The 22,565-nt window shown below is 36.0% G+C and overlaps 2 protein-coding genes across 2 annotated transcripts in view; both read left to right on the forward strand.

Annotated features, from left to right (window-relative positions):
* The first annotated feature begins 6,792 nt into the window (after positions 1 to 6,792).
* Positions 6,793 to 8,027, forward strand: Mnat9 (microtubule-associated Nat9). The gene is made up of 2 exons (XM_067777176.1): positions 6,793 to 6,838; positions 6,909 to 8,027. The coding sequence occupies exon 2, from the start codon at positions 6,952 to 6,954 to the stop codon at positions 7,552 to 7,554; it is 603 nt and encodes a 200-aa protein (XP_067633277.1). The 5' UTR covers positions 6,793 to 6,838; positions 6,909 to 6,951; the 3' UTR covers positions 7,555 to 8,027.
* Positions 8,028 to 9,818: 1,791 nt separating this feature from the next.
* LOC137235618 (uncharacterized) overlaps positions 9,819 to 22,565 on the forward strand; it is a 200,563-nt gene continuing 187,816 nt past the window's right edge. Inside the window, exon 1 of the mRNA XM_067758516.1 lies at positions 9,819 to 10,675. Coding sequence (XP_067614617.1) covers positions 10,661 to 10,675 — 15 coding nt within the window. The 5' untranslated portion in view covers positions 9,819 to 10,660. The remainder of the gene's footprint in view (positions 10,676 to 22,565) is intronic.

Genomic DNA, 22,565 nt, shown 5'->3' on the forward strand with positions numbered 1-22,565 from the left:
ACTGAACCTATTTACACTCTACTTTGGTTTACCACAGCGAATAGTTTCGGATCGCGGGACTGCGTTCACATCCGAAGCATTTAGTGGTTTTTGCCAAGAGAATAATATGCAGCACAACAAAGTGGCAGTGCGTACACCGCGATCAAAGGGTCTGGCAGAACGTGTGAATCAAGCGGTGTTGGCTTATTTACGAACGTCCACTGAGGATGCGAAAGATTGGGACGTACATGTCCGCATGTTACAGTGGTCGTTAAATACGAAGATAAATGCAACTACGAAATTTGCACCAAATGATTTAATTTACGACTTTCCGCTACGAGATCTGAGTGGAAACAAAATATTAGCAGCCGTACAATCGGAAGATGAAATTTTGCAAATGAAAGGGCGACGTAGCGAAGCAATATGTAATATTGAAGCAGCAAGGGTCAAATGGAAAGAAAAATTCGACGCAATGTATAAGAAACCATCGCCATATGAAGAAGGGTCGTTAGTGCTTATTGAGGCCCCACCCTCAAGTACCGGTGAGTCCCGAAAGTTGCATCCGAAATATAAGGGACCATATGTGGTTAAGAAAGTTCTACGATTTAATCGATATGTTGTCGAAGACATGGAGGGTATAGTACGATTGCAACATCAGACAAGATGGAGCCGTGGTGTGCATTGTTCCCGGATATTGATGATGACGGTGATCCCGAAGATTATGACTATCATGGTTAACTCGAGTTTCTGTCAGGAGAGGCCGAGATGTCATCACACCTTTTATATCTACTGGCAACTCTGTATATTCTCATTTTATTTAAAGTTCATTCTCCCTTGTGTACTCAATTTATCATATATCAAAATGTTCATTTTTTATTCTTGAAATGTAAAGAAAGAGTCAGTCGTTAACTTGAATTGAATAAAGCGAGTGTCATTTTAAATCCTTTAAATCGGTTGTCTTGAATTCTCTCTGGGTGACAGATATATGTAGATAAATAAAAAATATCGAAATTGTTTAAATAATTAAAGTCAATAATTGAAATTTTGTTATAACAAAAAAAAAAAAAAAATGGGTGGAAAAAAAGAAACGATGAGAATGTTCAATATGATGGCAGCGATATACTGAAATCATACATTCAATCCTGACATAGCGCGATATCGATTCTACTATGCGAGCAAAATTTTCTTGTTCACAAAAAGTGTTGTCAATTCAAAAATTCTCAACCGAATTTGATCAACCAGTACTTTTTTTACTCGAAATAGAATGTTCTCTCAACCTCTTTAAGAAAAAAAAATAATTCATTACAGAAATGATTCATTAAAAAGCTCAAAAACTTTGAAAAATATAAAAAAACGAGAAAATTTTAGATAACTTTTAAAAAATCTCAAAAATTTGCTATAAAAAGTGTACACAAATATATATATTTTTAAAGCCCTATCTCTTAGCTTTGCAAAACTGTTAAGCAATTAAAAATTTATGGAAAAATGACGGAGTAACGAATTTTTGAATGCGCAAGGTACAAGAAAAACAGTTTTTCAACAATAACTTGAAAATTTCGGGGTGTTAGAAAATTTTGAAACACGGAATCTTGATCTACTCATCAAGACCTACAACGGACACTAGGTCGCTACAAAAGTTCTTGAGATATTTTTTTTTTGTAGCACTGTGTTATTGGTGCCGCTAAGGTCGTAACCGTATCGTAGCCAACCAATTGGTTTTTGGTTTAAGCGGGAGTCATTGGTGCCGTATGTCGTATCGCTGTAGTCGTATACCTAACGTAATCAGTTGTTTATCGTTACGACGGTGAACCAAAATGTAATTGGCTGGCTACGATACAGTTACGACCTTAGCGGCACCAATAATCAATTGCATTGATTCCCATAAGGTTGGTCGAATCAGCTGTTATAAGGTTACCGATACGGTTACCGATAAAGCACCAATGTCTGCAGCTTTACCGTCGTAACGATAAACAGCTGCCCTACAAGAATACTGACTATCAAATGACAATCATCTGATTGTCAGCAATGTCAACCTAACGATCAGCGCCTCACACAAACTTTCTATCACAAACTTAAGGGGACTTGCGCAAATGTGATGTAAACAACTATGTACGTGTGAGTTTTTGTCTCCTTCTTATACACCAACATGGCCTACTGATTAAGTATATAGCCGTACTGCTCACTCTCATTCATTTTCATGGATCAGTGCTGACACTCTAACTATCAAAAAGTGTCATAAATTATATTTTACTGTAGATATCAGGTTTGACTGTTATAGTATCATAAATGACCATTGTTATATTCCGCCAAAAATTAAACTTTTTTTTTACTTCATATCATTTCGTTTTTAATTTTGTACGTGATGAAAGCATACGTGTTTCTTATTTGTTTAAAATAAATAGTTTTATAAGAATTCGAGTTCAGAATGTTCAATTTATATTCAGAAAATAACAAAACAACAGAAGAGCGTTTTCCTCATGCGGAAACACATTTAAAAATGAATCACCACTAACCACTATTATTTTTCGCGTATCAATTTTTTGAGTGCGCCCCACACATTCCGACAGCTTTTGGTATTTTTTAATATTATTTTAGATTTTTTTTCTTTTAGCATGGAGCTTTGAAATGCTCTCTTTTTCATTTTTTTAACTTATCTTTTATATGGTTTTCGTCGGTTGAAAATGGCGGAATTTAAAAAATAACAAAACAACCGTGATAATCATTTGATTGTCATATGACAGTCAGTAGTGACAACATGATTAAATCGGATAAACTGTTCTCGCATACCTAAAATTCCGTTGAGAATTATGTATCTGTCTCACATGCATAATGGTATCTGCTGTATGTTCTTTTGTTCTGTACCAGGTGTCCGAAGCTTTCCCAATTTGAGTCCTTTTTCATAATTATAGGCTGTCGTTGGGTACATGCGGACATGCGTGAGCGAACAAAGGAACATACATAAATTTGATTATCAATGTTTACGTCATCGCAGGATCAGCATTGTCAATTACAAGTGTGAGTGTATTAGTAAAACCAAAGAGGATAAATACAATTAGAGCCGTCACTCGTTATTTTGTGGCGAGTATCTCGCTGGAAATTGAAAAAATTGATGCCGAATGTTTTCTGAGGGACATTTTTAATTGTCTCGCATTTATCCATGCCGTATAGGTCCCTTATGTAACTGTGATTTTTAGAAAGAGAATTAAATAAATTAATTAATACAGTCGAAAAATAAACATAAATACCCCACGAAAATGTATAGAAGACATTTATAAACATCTCGCCCAAAAAAAAAGTAGCGACCTCCTCTCAGTAGTGTTGGGAACTATCGAATGAATTCAACTATCGATAGTTAGTTACTGAATGATTTTAACTATCGAACGAATTTTTTCATTCATTCATTCAATCATTTGATTTGTTATTTAGCTTGCCAGAAGCTGTTTTAGTTACCCCTCGGGGTAGCTAAAGAACAAACCTATATAAGACAAAAAACGTCGTGTTCCAATGAAACGTGATCCAGATACGGCTAGAGATTTAACATGCCCATGCGACAACAATGTGAACCATATGGATCAATTTGTTGTTGCATTTGTATGTTAAATTTCTATCCGTATTTGGATCACGCTACATTGGAACGTAACAAAAACGTTAAATATGACTAAAATGGTGTAAATTTTGTTTGAAGTAAATAATGAAAATATTCAATTTAAATGCCTTTGTTACATGTTATGCAAAGCGCATGAATGATATGCAAATGACCTTGGTTCGCAACCCACAGGGTTTTTTGATCTCCCCCAAACCTGTGGGGAGATTTTATGCCTCTACAACAACAGCAACAACAGGAAAGAAGGTTACTTAAAATGGATTTTTATCTGTATTATTCAAATATGTTTCAGAGGCATTATTGATTGCCTTAACTTATACATAAGCTACTGTTTTTTTTTTTTTTTTCAAAATTCAGGTCACATTTAATTAATATAAAAATTGCACATTAAATTTCACTTATAAAAGAAACATAAAACAAATATTTAAAGCACTTAAATACTAAAACTCGCTATAGTTGTTCTAGCCAAAATCGGATAGTGCATGAGGGTCTATATTAAATTTTCGCCCCAGAGATGGCAACTGATTGTGTTATTAAACCCCTAAAAAAATTGATTGTAAAGTAAATAATACAAGTATGTACATCGAGTTGACATGAAAAATACCTTCAATGTTTAAATTGCTGTTCAAAAATATTATCATATCTAGTTTATCTCCTTTAAGTCGGTTTCTCCTGTCGTTAATTATTTGCCCTGCTTTCGAGAAAACTCGTTCTGACGGAACCGATGTTGCGGGTATACATAAATATTTTTTCGAAAGAATATATAGTTCCGGAAATGTTGACTGGCTACGATTCCAATAATCTAGGGGATTATTTGAGCGATCAACAAAATTTTGCCTTAGATATTGCTCCAACTGAATATTTGCATTCACATTGGGCGCGTTTTGACAAATTGTTTTTGCTTCAGCAACTTTTTCATCGAGAAGGTCCCAGAGAGATACTTCGCTTTTATCGACCGATACTTCTCTTGGGGTGTTGGTAGAAACACTTGTGTTTTGTTGCCGTATTAGGGAAGTTACTTCTTCCACTAGCCATTTTGTTGTATTATTTGCATTAATTTCATTACCGAACGCAATTTTTTAAACCTGGGATCTAGGAATGTTGATTTGGCGCACATTTTGTCAGACTCCAACTGCCCTAATCGTCTCCAAACCACCTCTAACAATCTGCTCTTCAAACTTTCTCCCTCTACAGTTTTCATTTTGCGATTTCGTACTGCGTATTGAAGACCTCTGATTAGGGGCACTACCAGTGACATCGTGGGATAATTTTCTCCTGACAATTCGATTGTCATGGCCCCTACGGGCTTGAAAAGATTAGTGTAGTCCAACAATGTTTCCCATTCTGATGAATTGAGGAAATCAGGAGCATTTGGTAAAGAAGTTATTATGGCAGAGAGTGGTTCTTTTACCAAGCATATGCGCTCCATCATTATAAGGGTGGAATTCCACCGGGTAGGGACATCTTGTTTTAACCTCAGTTGAGTAACGCCCATTTGCTTTTGCATATTTTTTAATTTTTCCGTCGCTTGAGAACTATGGTTAAAGTAAGTGACTATGGCACGACACTTGTTTATGAGCACAGTAACTTGTGGAACAGATTTGATGGCATCAATTACACATAAATTTAATGTATGCGCTACACATGGGTGGTGGTGCTTCTGTAGCATTTCAATTATAGCCTTTTTAATATTAGCTCCGTTATCACTTACTACAGTAACTATTTTGTCAAAAACGGACCACTCATCAAATATTAACTTCAATTCTGTAGCTATATTTTGCGAGGTATGATTTCCTAAAATTTCCTTTGTTGATAAAACTGCAGAAATCATTTTGTTATCCCGAACGAAATGACTAGTAACTTACAAAAAAGATTTTTGACTATCAGAAGTCCACATATCAGTTGTAACTGAAATATGTGTTACAATGTTGAGCAAGTCATGCAGTTTCTTTCTTACTTCATTGTATTTAAAAGGTAGCATTGTATTTGATAAAACTTTTCTGTTTGGCAAGGAATATAATGGCTGAAGTTTTTTTGTATATTCTACAAATCCTACATTGTCAACGATGGAAAGCGGCTGCAAGTCTTTTGTAATCATCTTTAAAAGAGATTCATCAACATTATTTTTTTCTTGCTCTGAGAGCTCAGAACGTGTGCTGGTAACAAATAATTTTGTTTGAACAGTCCTTCTCAAACATCCACTATTGGAAATGTCTTCGGTAGGTACTGTTAACGAACTGCGCGCTGCACTCCCTGCAGTAGTTGACGAAAGAGAAGTGGAACTACGTTCCTCTTCTGAAATTACTGGCGCTATTTCTCCTGAAGTTAGATTCCTATGTTCTGAGAAAGACGGATGCTTACGGCGTAGATGGTCATTTAAATTTGATGTGTTGCCAGAAAATTTAAAAATTCTTGTGCATATATGGCATTTAACTTCATTGCCATTTTTGGTAAAAAAAACTCCCAAACGGAAGATCTCTTCAATCCAGGCCGCATTATAAATATCTACACAAATTAAATCGTTAAAATCACTTCCTCAGTTAAAAATATTTAATAATTACCACGCTTAAAACGTTTGTCGATTAGGTTGACGTATGCTAAATTTATTTTAATATCTTTTTAACACTGATATATGCACAGCAAAAATTTAAATAGAACGAACGATTCGAAGAAATAGTAATGAGCGAATCATTCACATCAAAAACTAGTAGTTCGATAAAATAGTAATGAACGAATCGTTCATACCTAAAACTAGTAATTCGAAAAAATAGTAATGAACGAATCATTCATACCTAAAACTAGTAACTCGAAAAAATAGTAGTGAACGAATCATTCATACCTAAAACTAGTAATTCGAAAAAATAGTAATGAACGAATCATTCATACCTAAAACTAGTAACTCGAAAAAATAGTAGTGAACGAATCATTCATACCTAAAACTAGTAATTCGAAAAAATAGTAATGAACGAATTTCAAATGACTATCGAATGAATGAAAATTAGTGAACTATCGAATAACTCGATAGTTTTCATTCGATAGTTCCCAACACTACCTCTCAGTATACATCGAGTAAATGCCTAAGAAATAACGAGTGACGGCTCTTATTGTATTTGTCCTCTTTGGTAAAACTATCAGCGTTTCTTGTAGGGAAGCAATAACCAGATAAAACAGCTGAGTTAGCGTTATGGTATGGCACCATTAATCGATTAATTGTGCCATACCATAACGCTAACTCGATTACATTGATCTCCATAGGTAGGTTCGATTAGCTGACTTATCTGGTTATGGCTTTATGGTTTTAAGTCACCATTAATTCGCCCTTTAGCCCCATATGTTTACTCCTCTATTCATCTACATACGTTCAGGAAATGCGCATCAACGAAAATACGAAAATTGTGGGTAGAAAGGTAATTTTGGTTCCTTATTGTGCAGAGCATGTTGAAAAGTATCATGAATGGATGAAATCACCAGAGTTGCAAGAACTAACCGCATCTGAAGAACTCACACTACCGGAAGAATATGAAATGCAAAATAGTTGGCGTGATGATGAAGACAAGTGCACATTTCTGATACTATCTCGGATGATATATGATGAGACCGGTAATGAATTAGAAGCATTGGTTGGTGATACAAATCTATTTTTAAAAGCAGATGAAGTTAGCGGAGATAGGTTACAAATAGCGGAAGCTGAGATAATGATAGCGGAGCCGCAAGCTCGAGGCAAAGGATACGGCTGGGAAGCAATGCTGTTGTTGTTTAAATATGCACAAAAAAATTTGAATATCAGAAAATACGAAGCGAAAATTGGTATAAAAAATGAAAAATCTTTATGTATGTTTGAAAAAATGAAATTTAGGGAAGTATCGCGCTCGGCTGTGTTCGCTGAGATCACATTGGAGCGTGTAATCGATAACGAATGGATACAATGGCTAGATGAACAAGTTATCCTGCTATGTGAAAATTATAGATAGATAATTTATTGATATTAGAGAAAAATTGCAAAGTTTGCAAACGGCGATGAGTACTAGGACATGTTTCTGAATTTCACGTCTTCATCAGTTAGCTTCTCGGGAGCTGAGTATTGAACTCGAAACCACTCACCCATATGAATGTCCCGTTGCTCGCTTTATAATTGGTCTCCAAGTATTGCCTTTTTGTTGCTATTGCAAAGCGAACAGTGGGGCATTCATATGGCTCAGTGTTTAGAGGCATCTGCCTTTACACTAGTATAACGTATGAATGTTGGATATTTTGAGTTCAATACTCAGCTCTCGAAAAGCTAGCTGATGAGGAAGTGAAATTCAGAAACATGTCCTAGTAACCATTGCCGTTTGCAAACTGCAATTTTTCTCTAATATCAATAACAATTGATATTGTATAAAGCAATATGAAATATGCTTCACTAATTAAATACAGATAATAGATAGATAATTTAGCTTTAAAATTGTTTTTCCTTTTAATTGACACAAGTTATATTCAAAATTAGGTCTTGGTGAATTGAAAGTTATTATTAAATAGACGCTAGATCCCGAAATTATACATCGTCCTAGGTTCGGTTTTTCAGTGCGAGTTTAAACTACAGTTAAACTTGGCTAAAGGGGTTAACCTTGCCACTTTGTTTTATAACAAAATTTTGCTTCGCATCTCAGCTTAAGCGGCCGAAGTGGCAGAGCTAAACTCTAGTCAGCTTTAACCGTACTTTAAACTCGCACTAAAAAGTGGGCATAATAGTCTGAAATTATTTGAGTTAATTTGTGTGGAGATCAAACGCCTCCGGCTCAGAATACAATGCCGAACTCAATCACTAAGCGGCCCTGAGCAAATTGACGTGACGCACGCCAGGCTTTCCGAATCGGAGATCTACGCTTCCTTTCGGGTTGCTCGATGTCCGTATCCATCAAAGCAACCGAAAGGGATGCGCGTTGTCAGAGTAAATGATTCAGTTATTAGATAATTTCTTACCCTGTTGAAATAAATTGTATGCATACAGGCTAAGTGCATGAAAAACTATGTAAGATTCATTTTTTGAAAACATATTTTTTCATACAAAAAGTATGCGTGCTGTATTAGTGAAAAGTTATGAAGAATTCATTGGTACCCGAGTGAAAAAAGTTGTATGCATGCATGAAATATGCATGTTGTATCAATGATTGTAAAAAACACTTTTCTGAATTTTTTCTGCACGTACGTATATAATTGAGGACTCTTTGATTTGTCTTTATTGCCTTGAAAAATTTATTCGTATTTACGACAAGTTTGTACAATCCTTTCTTTCGAAAAGAACTCCAGGATATGTATAACTGATGAAAGACTGAGCAGCTTGCTTCAAGTTTCGCCATCTCTTATATCAATATTATTGTTGTTGTAATTACATATGTAGAATAAATTCCTATTGATCGTTGCATGGATAGCGCTTTCGCATGTATGAAACATACGTATGGATGCATACGTGATTTTCTAATGCTTTTGTATGCATTCGGCATTAATACAAACGTATGCATACAAAACTAGTATAAAGGGCGTATGGAGTATGCATGCTCCCTGAAAAACTACACGTGCTAAAAAGAAATAAACGTGCATTTATACTGGCATGCAGACATAGCTCCCATTCATGCCTCAAATATCGATGTTTCATACTATAACGAATTTATGGAAACTCCGCCTATTTTACACCTACTAACTAACGTTCGTATCGCTAAATTGTTGAATAAATAACTCCAATATTCAATAGTGCAAAATGGTGTTTATTAGATTACTTTGAAAATACTCTACAATAACACTTATACTTCGCAACTGATAGCGTGCTTAAATCAAACTGAATGCCCATGCCTCAGCTGGTGCTGCTTTTATACTCTTCGGTATCCTCGTTTGCATATTTCTAAGCGTTTCTCCTTCTAGAATTTTCTACATGTTTACCAGCTATAAACTACAGATGCACGTTTATAGCTTCTCACATAGCACTATGGGCGATGATTGTATACTTTTGTGAGTATCTCAGATATATGCATGTGTATGTGTGAGAACTACTTTGCTGATGGTTGCATACTTTTGTGAGTATCTCTCCGCTGTGGTATGTACATATGTGTAGACATAATGATTGATTTGTTAATGTGGATACAAGTGACTGCTTAGTATCGGCTTAGAGATGATAGTATGCCTTAGTGTTGCTAATATTCGTCACAATACATACATTTACAACTGGGTACTACATATTTTTCTAAGTACCCGATATAACGTCCAAGTTTTGTACAGCTTGTATCTATAGAAAAAAGAATGAACTTGATTAATTTTTGCCACGTTTTTCATTGGAGTTCCATCTTATACCAAACCTTTGAGTTTTGCCAAAATTGCTCCTGGTTTCGAAGTGAAAAGAATACCGGTCTTCTCCCAAGGTCACCCCACAAGTTCTCAGTCGGAATGAGGTGAGTGGATTGACTTGTCCATTGCATACATATCACATCTGCCTTTCTGAACCATTCAAATACCAATCTAAAAGTATGTTTTTGATCATTATCTTGCATATAGCAGATTAAAATTTTGCAAAATATCCCTGTACTCCGCAGCGGTCATTGTGTTCATTATCCAAAATAGAAGAGCAAAACCTAGTAGTAGTAGTATGATTTATTAGTATTGTAACGAATTTTGGGAAACTCCTGATAATTATGTACCTTCTGCTAACGTTCGAATCGCTGAACCGTCGAATAAATAACTCAAATATTCAGTTTAGCCAAATGTTCTTTGTTTACAACTCTACTGTAGTAGTAGTACTTCGCAAATTAACTATGCACTGCTTTTATACTCTTTGTTGCCTCGTTCGCATATCTCTTCAAGGGTCTAGACTCTTCACGAACAACCTACCCGAAAAGCTGCTTATTTATTTCTCCTTTATGTATGTGGTATTAACTTTTGTTCTAATTCTATGTGTGTGCATGTGTGAGTAATAACTTCTGCTCTTAGGTGATGACTACATGTGTTAACAAAAAATTAGATCAGTTTTTAAAATTTTTGTTGTGCCAGAAAAATTAATGTGTTAAATGTTGGAGAATAAAAGGGAAGCGAGCAAAACAGTTAGCCCAGATGAAAGAGCATATTGTGAGTATAATTTATTGATACATTTTTACATTAAATACTAATACTTCTAATTATAAGGGAGCAATAAACTTTGAAACTGTATTTCTCAACATTTTCATTTTGGCACATTCATGCTTCTGGCAAGCGGGCGACGATATATACATAAATCGTTGAAGCACAGTATTCGAAATGTGGTTTTATTATAACTCCGCTTATTTTACACCTTCTACTAACGTTCGTATCGCTAAACTGATGAATAAATAACTCCAATATTAAATAATGCAAAAATGGCGTTTATTAAAGTACTGCACAATAACACTGATACTTCACAACCAGTAGCTTGCTTGAATCAAACTGATTACTGATTACTCAGCTTTAACTCTTTTTATACTCTGTGATGTCTCGTTCGCATACTTCTAGGCGTTTCTATCTTCTAGAATTTACTACTTGTTTACCAGCTATAAACTCATCAGCTATAACTACAGATGCACGATTATAGCTTCTCGCATAGCCATATGCGCGTGTATATGTGAGTGATACTTCCACCGATAATTGCCTACTTTTGGGAGTATCTCAGATATAAACATGTGTTTGTGCGTTTTTCTCCGCTGCTTGTATGGACATATATGTACATGATTAATTTGTTTACGTACATACAAGTGTGGCAGCTTGCTTTATTGTTTTTGTGGCTTTATTTACTTAGTATCAGATCACTGAGTATCACTAAGTGTCACTAATATTCGTCACAATATGTATACGAGCCGGACCCGTGCGCATCTTGCGCAACCAATATAAAAACCTCTTATTAACTATCAACAAACATCAGCTGTTCTGGGATTTAAGGGGTTGTGTAGCGCAATATATAGCTTCTCCAACCCAATTGTCAACCTCACCTATCCGCGGCGAATCCTGTTTCACTAACAGACGAGGCTCTGGCGACACCAAGCTCCTCATGGAACTTGGGGGTGGGGAGGGAGGGAATGGCCTGAAGGTTTAATGTGGCCATATAAATCGTTCCCGAGATGGTCGGACCAGCACCTTAATGGTGCTGTGTTACCGGAGCGTATCGGATCTGTATCCGACAAAGGACCATCACATCGATAGCACTCCCCAAAGGCTTCGGGGAGTAACCTAATCGCTACAACAACAACAACATCAGCTGTTCTATCAAACAATTCAAATACAGCTTGCGCTGCCATCTAGCGTATGATAGCAGCTGCCAGTAATGCAGTGCAAATATTCACAATAGTGCCATAATACAAATAGATTTCTTTGTGTGCTCACAACCGTTTATTTTTAACAAATTATTTTAATAAAATATAGCTAAACAAAAGCTCTACGACCAAAATTGCCCAAAGCTCGCTAATAGCCCGAATCTCTATCTTTACAACTAAAACTTTATTTATAGATTTGGATTCCAAATAAGAGAGAAAAAGGGACTCGTACATAAAACAGCAATTAGAAATAATATGTATAGGTATTTATTGCTCGTAGGGTATCTATTTTCTCTTAAGGAAACCAATTGCCTTCCCGATTTTTTTACAAATGTAGTCTATATGATCGTATAATTTTAATTGATTATCTATTTAAGGCCCAGATATTTTATTTTTAGCACGTCTTTAATGTATTTATTGTTTGTCCGCATATTAACAGTATCGCGTGTGTTAAACAACATTTTTTATGTCTTTTGTTCATTACATTTCAATTTGTTCATACTGAGCCATTCATTTACCCGCTCAATATCACTTGTTATTTTATACTTGTATTCTTCCATACCTTGTTATGGAAACGCATCTATGGTGGAAGCAGTAAGGAAGGCGGTCGGCATGATGTGGTGGTGCACAGTCGCTAGTCATTGTCGGCTGGCGGATCCTTGCCAACCTTACTGTTCGTGCGCTATAATCAGAAAAAAGTCATATCATGCCTTAAGAAACTCAGCTGTCAAATTCAAAAAAAAACGACAGAAGCGCAGAGACCGACTCAAAACGCTTATCAATACAAATTAAAAGGACATCCGGTCGAACCGGATGCAACGGACAGACCGTTAAACTTTCAAAAATTTAAAAATTCAAAAAACTGACGCAAAAAAAATTACCGAGCCGGACGTGGCCGGTTACTAACGCTGAAAATCCAAGAAAAAAAAAACAATAATAAACAAAAGGGCCGAATATACATAGGGGGCGCCGCGGGTGGTGTTGCGACGCCCGGTGCTATTCCCACCCTCAAAAACCATGGCCACCGACGCACCTAAATTTTCGGTGGCCCCTTACCTGTATACCTACGTGCCTTCTAAATGAAAGTGGACGCCAACGTTCCCATTTTACGAACTTATTTATTTATAATTCATTTCCTTATAAAGCATGCTACACTGTTGTATGCGCATATGTGTGTATCATGCGTAAGCGCAAGCGTTTACCTTTCCTGCTTTCAAAAATTATTAAAAACAAATGCTTTTAATCCGTTAGTTCTCTTAAATAAAAAGCGTATTAAGAAAACACTAAATTTCTGGATTTTCAAATTTTAATTTCAAACCTGGGTTCTTCTAATTTCCTTTGACATTCTCTTTTCGCTCATAATACACAAAAAACATGAGCATTACAAAAACAATTGTTAAAATTTTACTTCTTCATCTAAGTCAACATCAATATTTTCATCAAAACTTATCATCAATATTTTCATTACATTTGATTATTTCGTTTTAAAGTTACCGTCTGGTTTTGAATAGTTAATCTAAGATATGTCATAATTAGCATATATATTTATGCAAGAATAATTTTTTTTTTTTTAATTTAGAAGTCTTTAAGAATAAATAAAAAAAACGTAAGTACGAAAAATACGGAATAGTAGGTAGTAATAATGTAACTAAAACTAATATGTATTTGAGATTTCGTAACCATTTACAAGTTTGCAGGCTTGCTCGGATTTTCGATATCAATTTCTTTAATCAAAATCAGTTTTTATATTTAAGTTTATTTTGTTTTATTTTAGTTTAATTTATTTGCATTTAATTTTAATTTTATTTTATATTTATTTTGGTAAATTTAGTTTAATTTATAACATCTTTATTCGTATGTATGTTATAACAATTATGTTAATTTGTGCATTTATCGAAATGTATTTATGTAAATGGGTTGGGGTATATATTGAAGATAATAGAGTGAGAAATAAATATATGCCTAGATTTAACTCTCACCAAAAGATTTGTAGGAAAAAAAATACAGCTTAATATATAACCAGACTCAAAATCCTACATTTATGTGCGTACGTGTGTAACTGCCACGCCCAATGTTGTGTGATTCATTTAACAAATAGTAAAGCTGTTAAAGACATACTAGATAATTAAAAAAAAAACCTAACGATCACAACAGACATTTATTACTTGGTACTTATACCATTTACGTAACTTATGCCCTTGTAATAACTAATGGTAATAATATTATGTATGTAATTTAGTCTTATTAAATTCAAATGTGTTAAAATTTTGTCTATAATTTACATTCATCAAAATTGAGTTAGTGATGCGCTTGCCTATGTTAAAGTATTACATAATGTAATATACTATTTTAAAGAGTTATCATAAATTCATTACATTGAATAGAAAGAAAGTTGAATTGTTTACAGCCGTGGGTACGAAAATAGCAATGAAAACTAATTTCAAAGCTTCCGGTTATTATCTCCCCTTATTTATTTTCGTTGGAAGTTCGACAGTGTTCAAAAAAAACTTATTTAATTTCAGAAAAGGAAAATCTTCAAACCATGTCGAAGCCATTACCGAAATCTAATGCTTGGGAAAAAAATTTTACGAAAATCTCGCAGTCTTACTTGGAAAAGTCACAAGTTTCTGAGTTTGGCCATTTTAACTCTTCGAAGGATTTCAAAGCGAACATTGATTCCCCCCCCCCCCCCCCCCCTTCTTTTTTTCTTCTAACAAAACTTCAAACATCCGCAAAATTCGACGGTCAAAAAAAGGTGTCTGGAAACCAACGTAAAACTTCGAGACTTTCTCAAAACAATCCTCGGAAGGGAGATAAAAAATCGACCCTTTTGAAATAGTTTAACCGGGCTGTATAAAACTCTCTAAGTTTTACTTAAAGTTTCCTTAACTAATTATTTCTGAGTTTATACATTGCTGGTACTTACATAGCCGTCAGAGTACGTACCGTGGGCCTTTGCCGGCGTGGTTACTGGTGATGTTGTTGTTGCTGGTGAAGTTGTCGCTGTTGTTGGTTATGGCGCGCGGTCTTGGGCGCGCTGTGTTGGTACTGTTGGTGGTTGTTGCGCTCTGGTTCGAGGTGATCGAGTGAACCTGGTGGCAATAAACTTCGTGTTGACCTTTACGATCTGGATGACTTGGTGATAATTCTGGCGTTCGTTGTATTACGCTGCAGCGTACTGCTGGCCCTGGAGGCGGAGGTGGTGTTGGACGCTTTCTAAAGGTGGTGGTGTACTTCGTAAACGTAGAGGAAGGGGTTTATGTTCGGATACCAAGGGTTTCTCATCAACAATTAGTTTAGGGCCGTCCGAATCCGAATCGGAATCACTAGAACTTTCCTCACTAGGTGTGACTGTGAAACGCCGACCTACTTCAACTGGATATTCTGTACGTGGAGCTTGTGTCACCACAACACAATCGTTGTAATGTTTATTACCACCCAAAATATACGAGTAGAAACGAGGTTTGTCGGAATGGACTGTGCCGGTACTTTGCGCTATCGACTCTTCCTAGTTTCTGGGCATTCACCTGTTTGTTCGTCTAGTAGTTGGATTTAGGAATCGGCCTGCGATTCCTCGTTGCAGTCTTTTGGCTCTTCAACAATACTCTCTTGAATATGTGCACAGCACGACGAGAGTGTTTCGCGATGAGTTGAATATAGTTGGGGATGTGCAGTTGATGTAAGCAATAGTGCTAAGCAGTATCTGAGCTTGACGCCCTTGCTGTTGAAGTTGTGTCACTAGATGTTATACGATCCTTTTGTATAATCGCAGGGCCGCCAAAAATTAGGCTGAAGCAAATCAAAAATCTTCTCGTTGGTATAACACCTTAAATGACTAGTTTTACGATAAACCTTTTTGTTTTATAAAATTTTCCGATTAACTGCGCAAAAAAAAGCCAATTCTTGCTTTTTTCCTGGCCGGAAACTCGTGGCTATCTTTTTCTTTCTTTTTCTAAATTTTTCCACTCCTTGGTTTTTCTTGCGGCCGGAAACATTGTACAGGTTTACAAGTATGATATGTATGAGAGGGAAACAATTTCTTTCCCTTTCTAACACACGGCAGTTTGACACTTTGGTCAGTGTCAAACTAGCGTGGAACCCAGTGGAACTTGCGTGGAACATGAATTTTGACACTGAACGAAGTGTCAAAATTACCGGGGTTGCTTCGTCGAAAGCGACACAGGGAAACAAAAAAAGGAGCGGAATATCAGATATGGGTTGCTGTGATAGTAAATTTTTTTGAACGAATTTAGTATGAAAATGTACTGCACCTATATGGGTCCTACAGAAAATTATACAAAAGTCTTGAATTGGCCTATCTGAGGACACGTAGTTATTCCAGTATTAAGAATACAAACACGGGTGCTAAGTTTTTCTACCCGCTCAAAAGTTCTCCTCGAAAACCAGTTTGAAACCGAGCTCGACTGCAATAACCCGTCCAAAAATGTGGAAAGAGAAATGAAAAGACGTGTTTTATCCTGTTATCAATAGTCCAAAGGCAAAAAAGTGTTCGAATTATTGGAAGCGAGGCAAAAACGCGTCTATTAATACCTCCCCCGACAGATTTGGTCGTGTTTTAGCAATCGTCCCCGGTAATAAATTATCACAATTTGGCAATTAAAATTGTCCAAAACATATGGATTTTAAAGAGAGATGTAATTTAGTGCTCGTTTGAAAGTAAATAAGGATATTTTATTTGTAATTTTACAATAAAAATTTTACGCAGTTTTTGTTAGCAGCTACTACACTTTTCTTGTACCTAAGAGGTACAACAGTGCCAAATAGCATCCACACAAAAAACGAACAGGAACAAGAATTTTATCAGGTGAGCGTGGCTGTGTATGTGCGTGCTGCTACATATCCTACTTGTAGACCTGTACTATGGCCGGAAACTCATTGGATGGTGATCGCAGATCTTTTTCTTTCCTGTTTTCGATACCTTTGCATCGCAACTTTTTGGTCCCATCACTAGTCACTAGGTGTGTTCGCACGAAAACGCTCCCAAGTGGACCGTAACCGTAGACCATAACAGCAGACCGTAACAACCTTTTACGTATATTAACGTGACATCTGCATTAGGGTGGAGTGATACCCTATGGATTTTTTTTTTTTTTTTTTTTTTTTTTGTAATGGCCTAGCAATGTAAAGTTGTCTTTATAAGAGTTAACCAAAACCACCAAATATTATTTTCGTAGGATGGCGTTTTGAGGTGCCCCCAGCCCCAAGAAGTTAAGCAAAATAATCGCGATTTTACAAAGCTCATTATTTACATATTCATTTTATTTCTTTTTTAATATACATAACTTTAGTAAAATTACATATTGTAACGATTTTGCTGCAAATCCTCTTATTTGCCCCTTTTGCTAGGTTCGTATCGCTAAACTGTTGAATAAATAACTCCAATATTGAATAATGGAAAAATGGCCTTTATTAAAATGCTTCACAATAACACTCAAACTGTGCAACGAATAGCTTAATAACCAAACTGATAGCTCAAATGAAACTCCACTAATCAAAATACTGGTATTGCTCGCTAGATATCTTCTTAGTCGTAACTGCTGATCAACTCAAATCAAACTGAATTACTTCTTACTCGCCTGCACCGCTTTTATAGTTTACGCTGCATACTTCTAGGCTCTTCGATTTCCAGAAGTTACTAGTTGTTTCGGCTACAAAATCGCTAGCCACAACTACGTGCACAAATTATTGCCCTCTCTTGTGACCACTGAGATAAGATATATGCATGTGTTTGTGCATTGCCGCTCCGCTGCCCGTATACGTACATATGTGTAGACGCAATTATTTATTCGTTTATGTAAACACATAAAGATTGAATTATTGATGTGAATGTTTGTAGTTTGCAGTCTCTCGCGCGCACATAGCCGTATAAGTAAATGCATCTGTGTGTGACATCTATCTGGGCTACCTTATATATGTGTATACTTGATTTGATTATTAACGTAAATACTGCTTGGCATGGCCTTAGCATCGCCTTAGTGATGGGATAACTTAGGGGTGGTAATATCCGTGACAATATTATAACTAAAAACGACAAATTTTTAATTGTGTTTTACAGTTTTTTGTTGATAATAGTATGTTTCTAATAAAGTGTATAAGTAGGCCATGAAAATCAGTAGGCTTTGAAATCAATGAGCACAATAACAACAAGGGAAAGCAAATCAATAACAAAAAAAAAAAAAACAAAAAAAAAATGTTGTACCTACCGTCCTTTTCAAAGTTTAGTTGCGTTGGGGCACCTCTAAACATACGATGAGTGAAATAAAAATTTTCTACCTTATTTCTGGTCTAGAAAGGCAACTCTCTCTGGAGGTCAGCCAAAAGCGATTTTGAAAAAAAAAATAATTTAACTCCACCCTAATCTGCATACATTGTAGTAATTTTTTAATTTTTATCAACATTGGCATATCGTTTACATCTACATATATGTTACACTATTTATAACTCAAGAACGGATGAACAGATTTGGCTGAAAATTTGTGGAGAGGTAGCTTAGAACCCGGAGACGGACATAGGATACATTTTATCCCGTTATGGCCTGGGTAATTCTGGGATGTCTTTGTACAATATGGGTATCAAATGAAAGGTGTTAATGAGTATTTTAAAAGGGCGTGGGCCTCAGTTCTATAGGTGGACGCCTTTTCAAGATATCACCATAAAGGTGGACCAGGGGTGACTCTAGAATTTGTTTGTACGATATGGGTATCAAATTAAAGGTGTTAATGGGAGTTTTAAAAGGGAGTGGCCCTTAGTTGTATATGTGAAGGCGTTTTCGAGATATCGACCAAAATGTGGACCAGGGTGATCCAGAACATCATCTGTCGGGTACCGCTAGTTTATTTATATATGTAATACCACGAAAAGTATTCCTTCCAAGATTCCAAGGGCTTTTGATCTCGCCCTGCAAACCTTTTTCATTTTCTTCTACTTAATATGGTAGGTGTCACACCCATTTTACCAAGTTTTTTTCTAAAGTTATATTTTGCGTCAATAGACCAATACAATTACCATGTTTCATCCCTTTTTTCGTATTTGGTATATAATTATGGCATTTTTTTCATTTTTCGTAATTTTCGATATCGAAAAAGTGGGCGTGTTCATAGTCGGATTTCGGCCATTTTTTACACCAATACAAAGTGAGTTCAGATAAGTACGTGAACTGAGTTTAGTAAAGATATATCGATTTTTGCTCAAGTTAACGTGTTAACGGCCGAGCGGAAGGACAGACGGTCGATTGTGTATAAAAACTGGGCGTGGCTTCAACCGATTTCGCCCTTTTTCACAGAAAACAGTTATCGTCCTAGAATCTAAGCTCTACCAAATTTCACAAGGATTGGTAAATTTTTGTTCGACTTATGGCATTAAAATTATCCTAGACAAATTAAATGAAAAAGGGCGGAGCCACGCCAATTTTGAAATTTTCTTTTATTTTTGTATTTTGTTGCAACATATCATTACTGGAGTTGAATTTTGACATAATTTACTTATATACTGTAAAGATATTAACTTTTCTTTTAAAATTTGAATTAAAAAAAAAATTTTTTTTAAAAAGTGGGCGTGGTCGTTTTCCGATTTTGCTAATTTTTATTAAGCAGACATATAGTAATAAGAGTAACGTTCCTGCCAAATTTCATCATGATATCTTCAACGACTGCCAAATTACAGCTTGCAAAACTTCTAAATTACCTTCATTTAAAAGTGGGCGGTGCCACGCCCATTGTCCAAAATTTTACTAGCTTTCTATTCTGCGTCATAAGTTCAACTCACCTACCAAGTTTCATCGCTTAATCCGTATTTGGTAATGAATTATCGCACTTTTTCGATTTTTCGAAATTTTCGATATCGAAAAAGTGGGCGTGGTTATTGTCCGATATCGTTCATTTTAAATAGCGATCTGAGATGAGTGCCCAGGAACCTACATACCAAATTTCATCAAGATACCTCGAAATTTACTTAAGTTATCGTGTTAACGGACAGACGGACGGACGGACGGACATGGCTCAATCGAATTTTTTTTCGATACTGATGATTTTGATATGAAGTCTATATCTATCTCGATTCCTTTATACCTGTACAACCAACCGTTATCCAATCAAAGTTAACATACTCTGTGAGCTCTGCTCAACTGAGTATAAAAATACTCTGAGAAATGTTCGACTGTCAAAATTCATGAGAAAAGTTGCAATCAGCTTGGCTAATGCTTTCACCTTTAATGACTCCGCCATCAATCAGCTTTGCCAGCATAGTTTGAAATTAATAATCAACATAAACGATTTGATTTCGTTTTGATATGGCCGAAAACAAAACAAAATCATTTCGTTAATTTGACGTTCTTAACGTTAATAATAATATAATATAATAAATAATAACGTTAATTATCGTAACGAAATGATATCGGTTCGTTGGTTAAGCATGCCTGCTTTAGTATAGGGTAATTTTCATACCCCTGGGTGACTAGGGTCTCGAGTTATAGGCGAAAACTTGTATACCTATTTACATACGTCCTATTCGATTTGCCTGAAATTCGGTATATAAATTTTCCTATATTAGTATTTACGATTATTTTTTCCGGGAAGTAGACCAAAGACGAACTGGGACAGGGATTAGGACTAGGACTGGGACTGAAACTCGGAGTGGGACTGGAACAAAATACATACCACCCGCTGGGACTGGCAATGATGAAGAAGAATGAGAAGAATTTGGGAGAAGAGAAAAGAGGGAATGAGGAGGAGACTGAGAAAAAGATAGAATGAGGCGAAGATAGAGATAGATGAAGCGCAAAAGACGGAGGGAGGAGTGAATAAAAGGATTAAGAAAAAGTGAAGAGGGGGGAGGCAGAGTTAGACGGAAAAAGCTTATTAAAATGTATGCAGATAGACCAAATTTAGGGCAGAACAACGTCTGTCGGGTCTGCTAGTATATAATAAACAATAGAAATCATCCCGCCGAAAAGATCCTGAGCCAGATTAATAATTTTGCATGTAAATGCAACAACAAAGATTTCAGCCAGATAAATCCAGATAGAAATCTGGTTGAATTTGTGAGCCAGCTAATTTGTTAACTTCTTATGTTTAGTTTGGCAACGCTGCCTTTAATAAACCTATGATGTACGATGTACCCTACTTTTGGAACCGGGTCCAAGGGGTCCAAATTTATCTTCACTGCACATCTATCATCGCACCAATGCTCACGTTTACGGCCTTATTCCCAACGTTACCGGTAAATTTGTTACCGGAGTATTGTGTAACCGAAAATCGTTACCAGTTCATGTAGACGCATTCTGGCCTACACGGTTATACTATCAAAGGAGTGCGAAGCTCGGCCTCAGCCTAAATGTCTTCGAAGGTATGTATATAGCCTTATATATGTATATATTTTTTGATTACCTAAACGTTACAAATCTGGGACCGTATTACGTTTTACGATCAGTGACTGAAATCCATTTTTACTCAAGCGATAACTGCTGGATCGTTTTAACAGATTTTTTTTGGTAAACGTTAACGTTAACGTAACAATGCATCTTTGATAAAGGCTGCTTTTTATCAAAATTAGAATTGATATATGTCGAAAAGGATTTTTATTGAGCAATAGAGGCATTACTAAAAATAATTTGGAGAGTGCACCTCTGATTAAATATTCTATCGATAACAAATGCTATCGGTTTTCTATCGGCTGTTCATCGGCTTGTATCGAAAAGTTATCGGTTATTTATCAAAAAGTTATCGATTTGTTATAGATCGGAGTGTTGAAAATTTGTTATCGGCGTGTTATCGAAAATTATAAATTTTTATTGCAAAGTTATGGATTTCTTGTCATTGGTACCAATTTGTTACTGGCGCATTATCGATTTTTCATCGACGACTCATCGGTTTGTTATGAATGTCGACAAAACTTCAATATAAAATCGATGCCAGGTTTCGTTGATAACAAGCCAATAAGAAACTAATAAGAAGCCGATGGCTCGTCGAAATCGAGTCGATAACAGATAACTCGACGACAACAATTCGTCATCGATAATAAGCCGATATTAAAACAAAATTTTCTCGGTATCGGTGCTTACCTATAACAAGCCGACGTAGATTTAAAAAGATGTAACACGTGCTTTGCACACAGAGTATATTAACTTTGATTGGATAACGGTTGGTTGTACAGGTATAAAGGAATCGAGATATGTAGATATAGACTTCCATATATCAAAATCATCACGGTCGAAAAAAATTTGATTGAGCCATGTCCGTCCGTCCGTCTGTCCGTTAACACGATAACTTGACTAAATATTGAGATATCATCACCAAATTTGGTACACGAGCTTATCTGGACCCAGAATAGATTGGCATTGAAAATGAGCGAAATCGGATGATAACCACGCCCACTTTTTATATATATAACAGTTTGGAAAACACAAAAAACCTGATTATTTAGTATATAGGTTAGGTTAGGTTAGGTTGCAAGGGCTGAGCTGAACACTATGGTAACAGCTCACTATTTAGGCCACCAGTGAGCCCATTGCAATACCCTATATGGTCTCAAAAGAGGTCCCCTACCCTGCCTAAAGCGGGTGAAACCACCTCGTGGAAATTATAAATTTTGCTAGAGCCTTTACTTCATAGCAAGAGACCTCAGCGAGGTCATGTAGAAAAGGTTTACCAAGGATAGCCATCCCATGCCTACTAAACGCT

This window comes from Eurosta solidaginis, chromosome 1 (assembly GCF_040869045.1).
Source record: "Eurosta solidaginis isolate ZX-2024a chromosome 1, ASM4086904v1, whole genome shotgun sequence".
NCBI classification, from domain to species: Eukaryota; Metazoa; Arthropoda; class Insecta; order Diptera; family Tephritidae; genus Eurosta; species Eurosta solidaginis.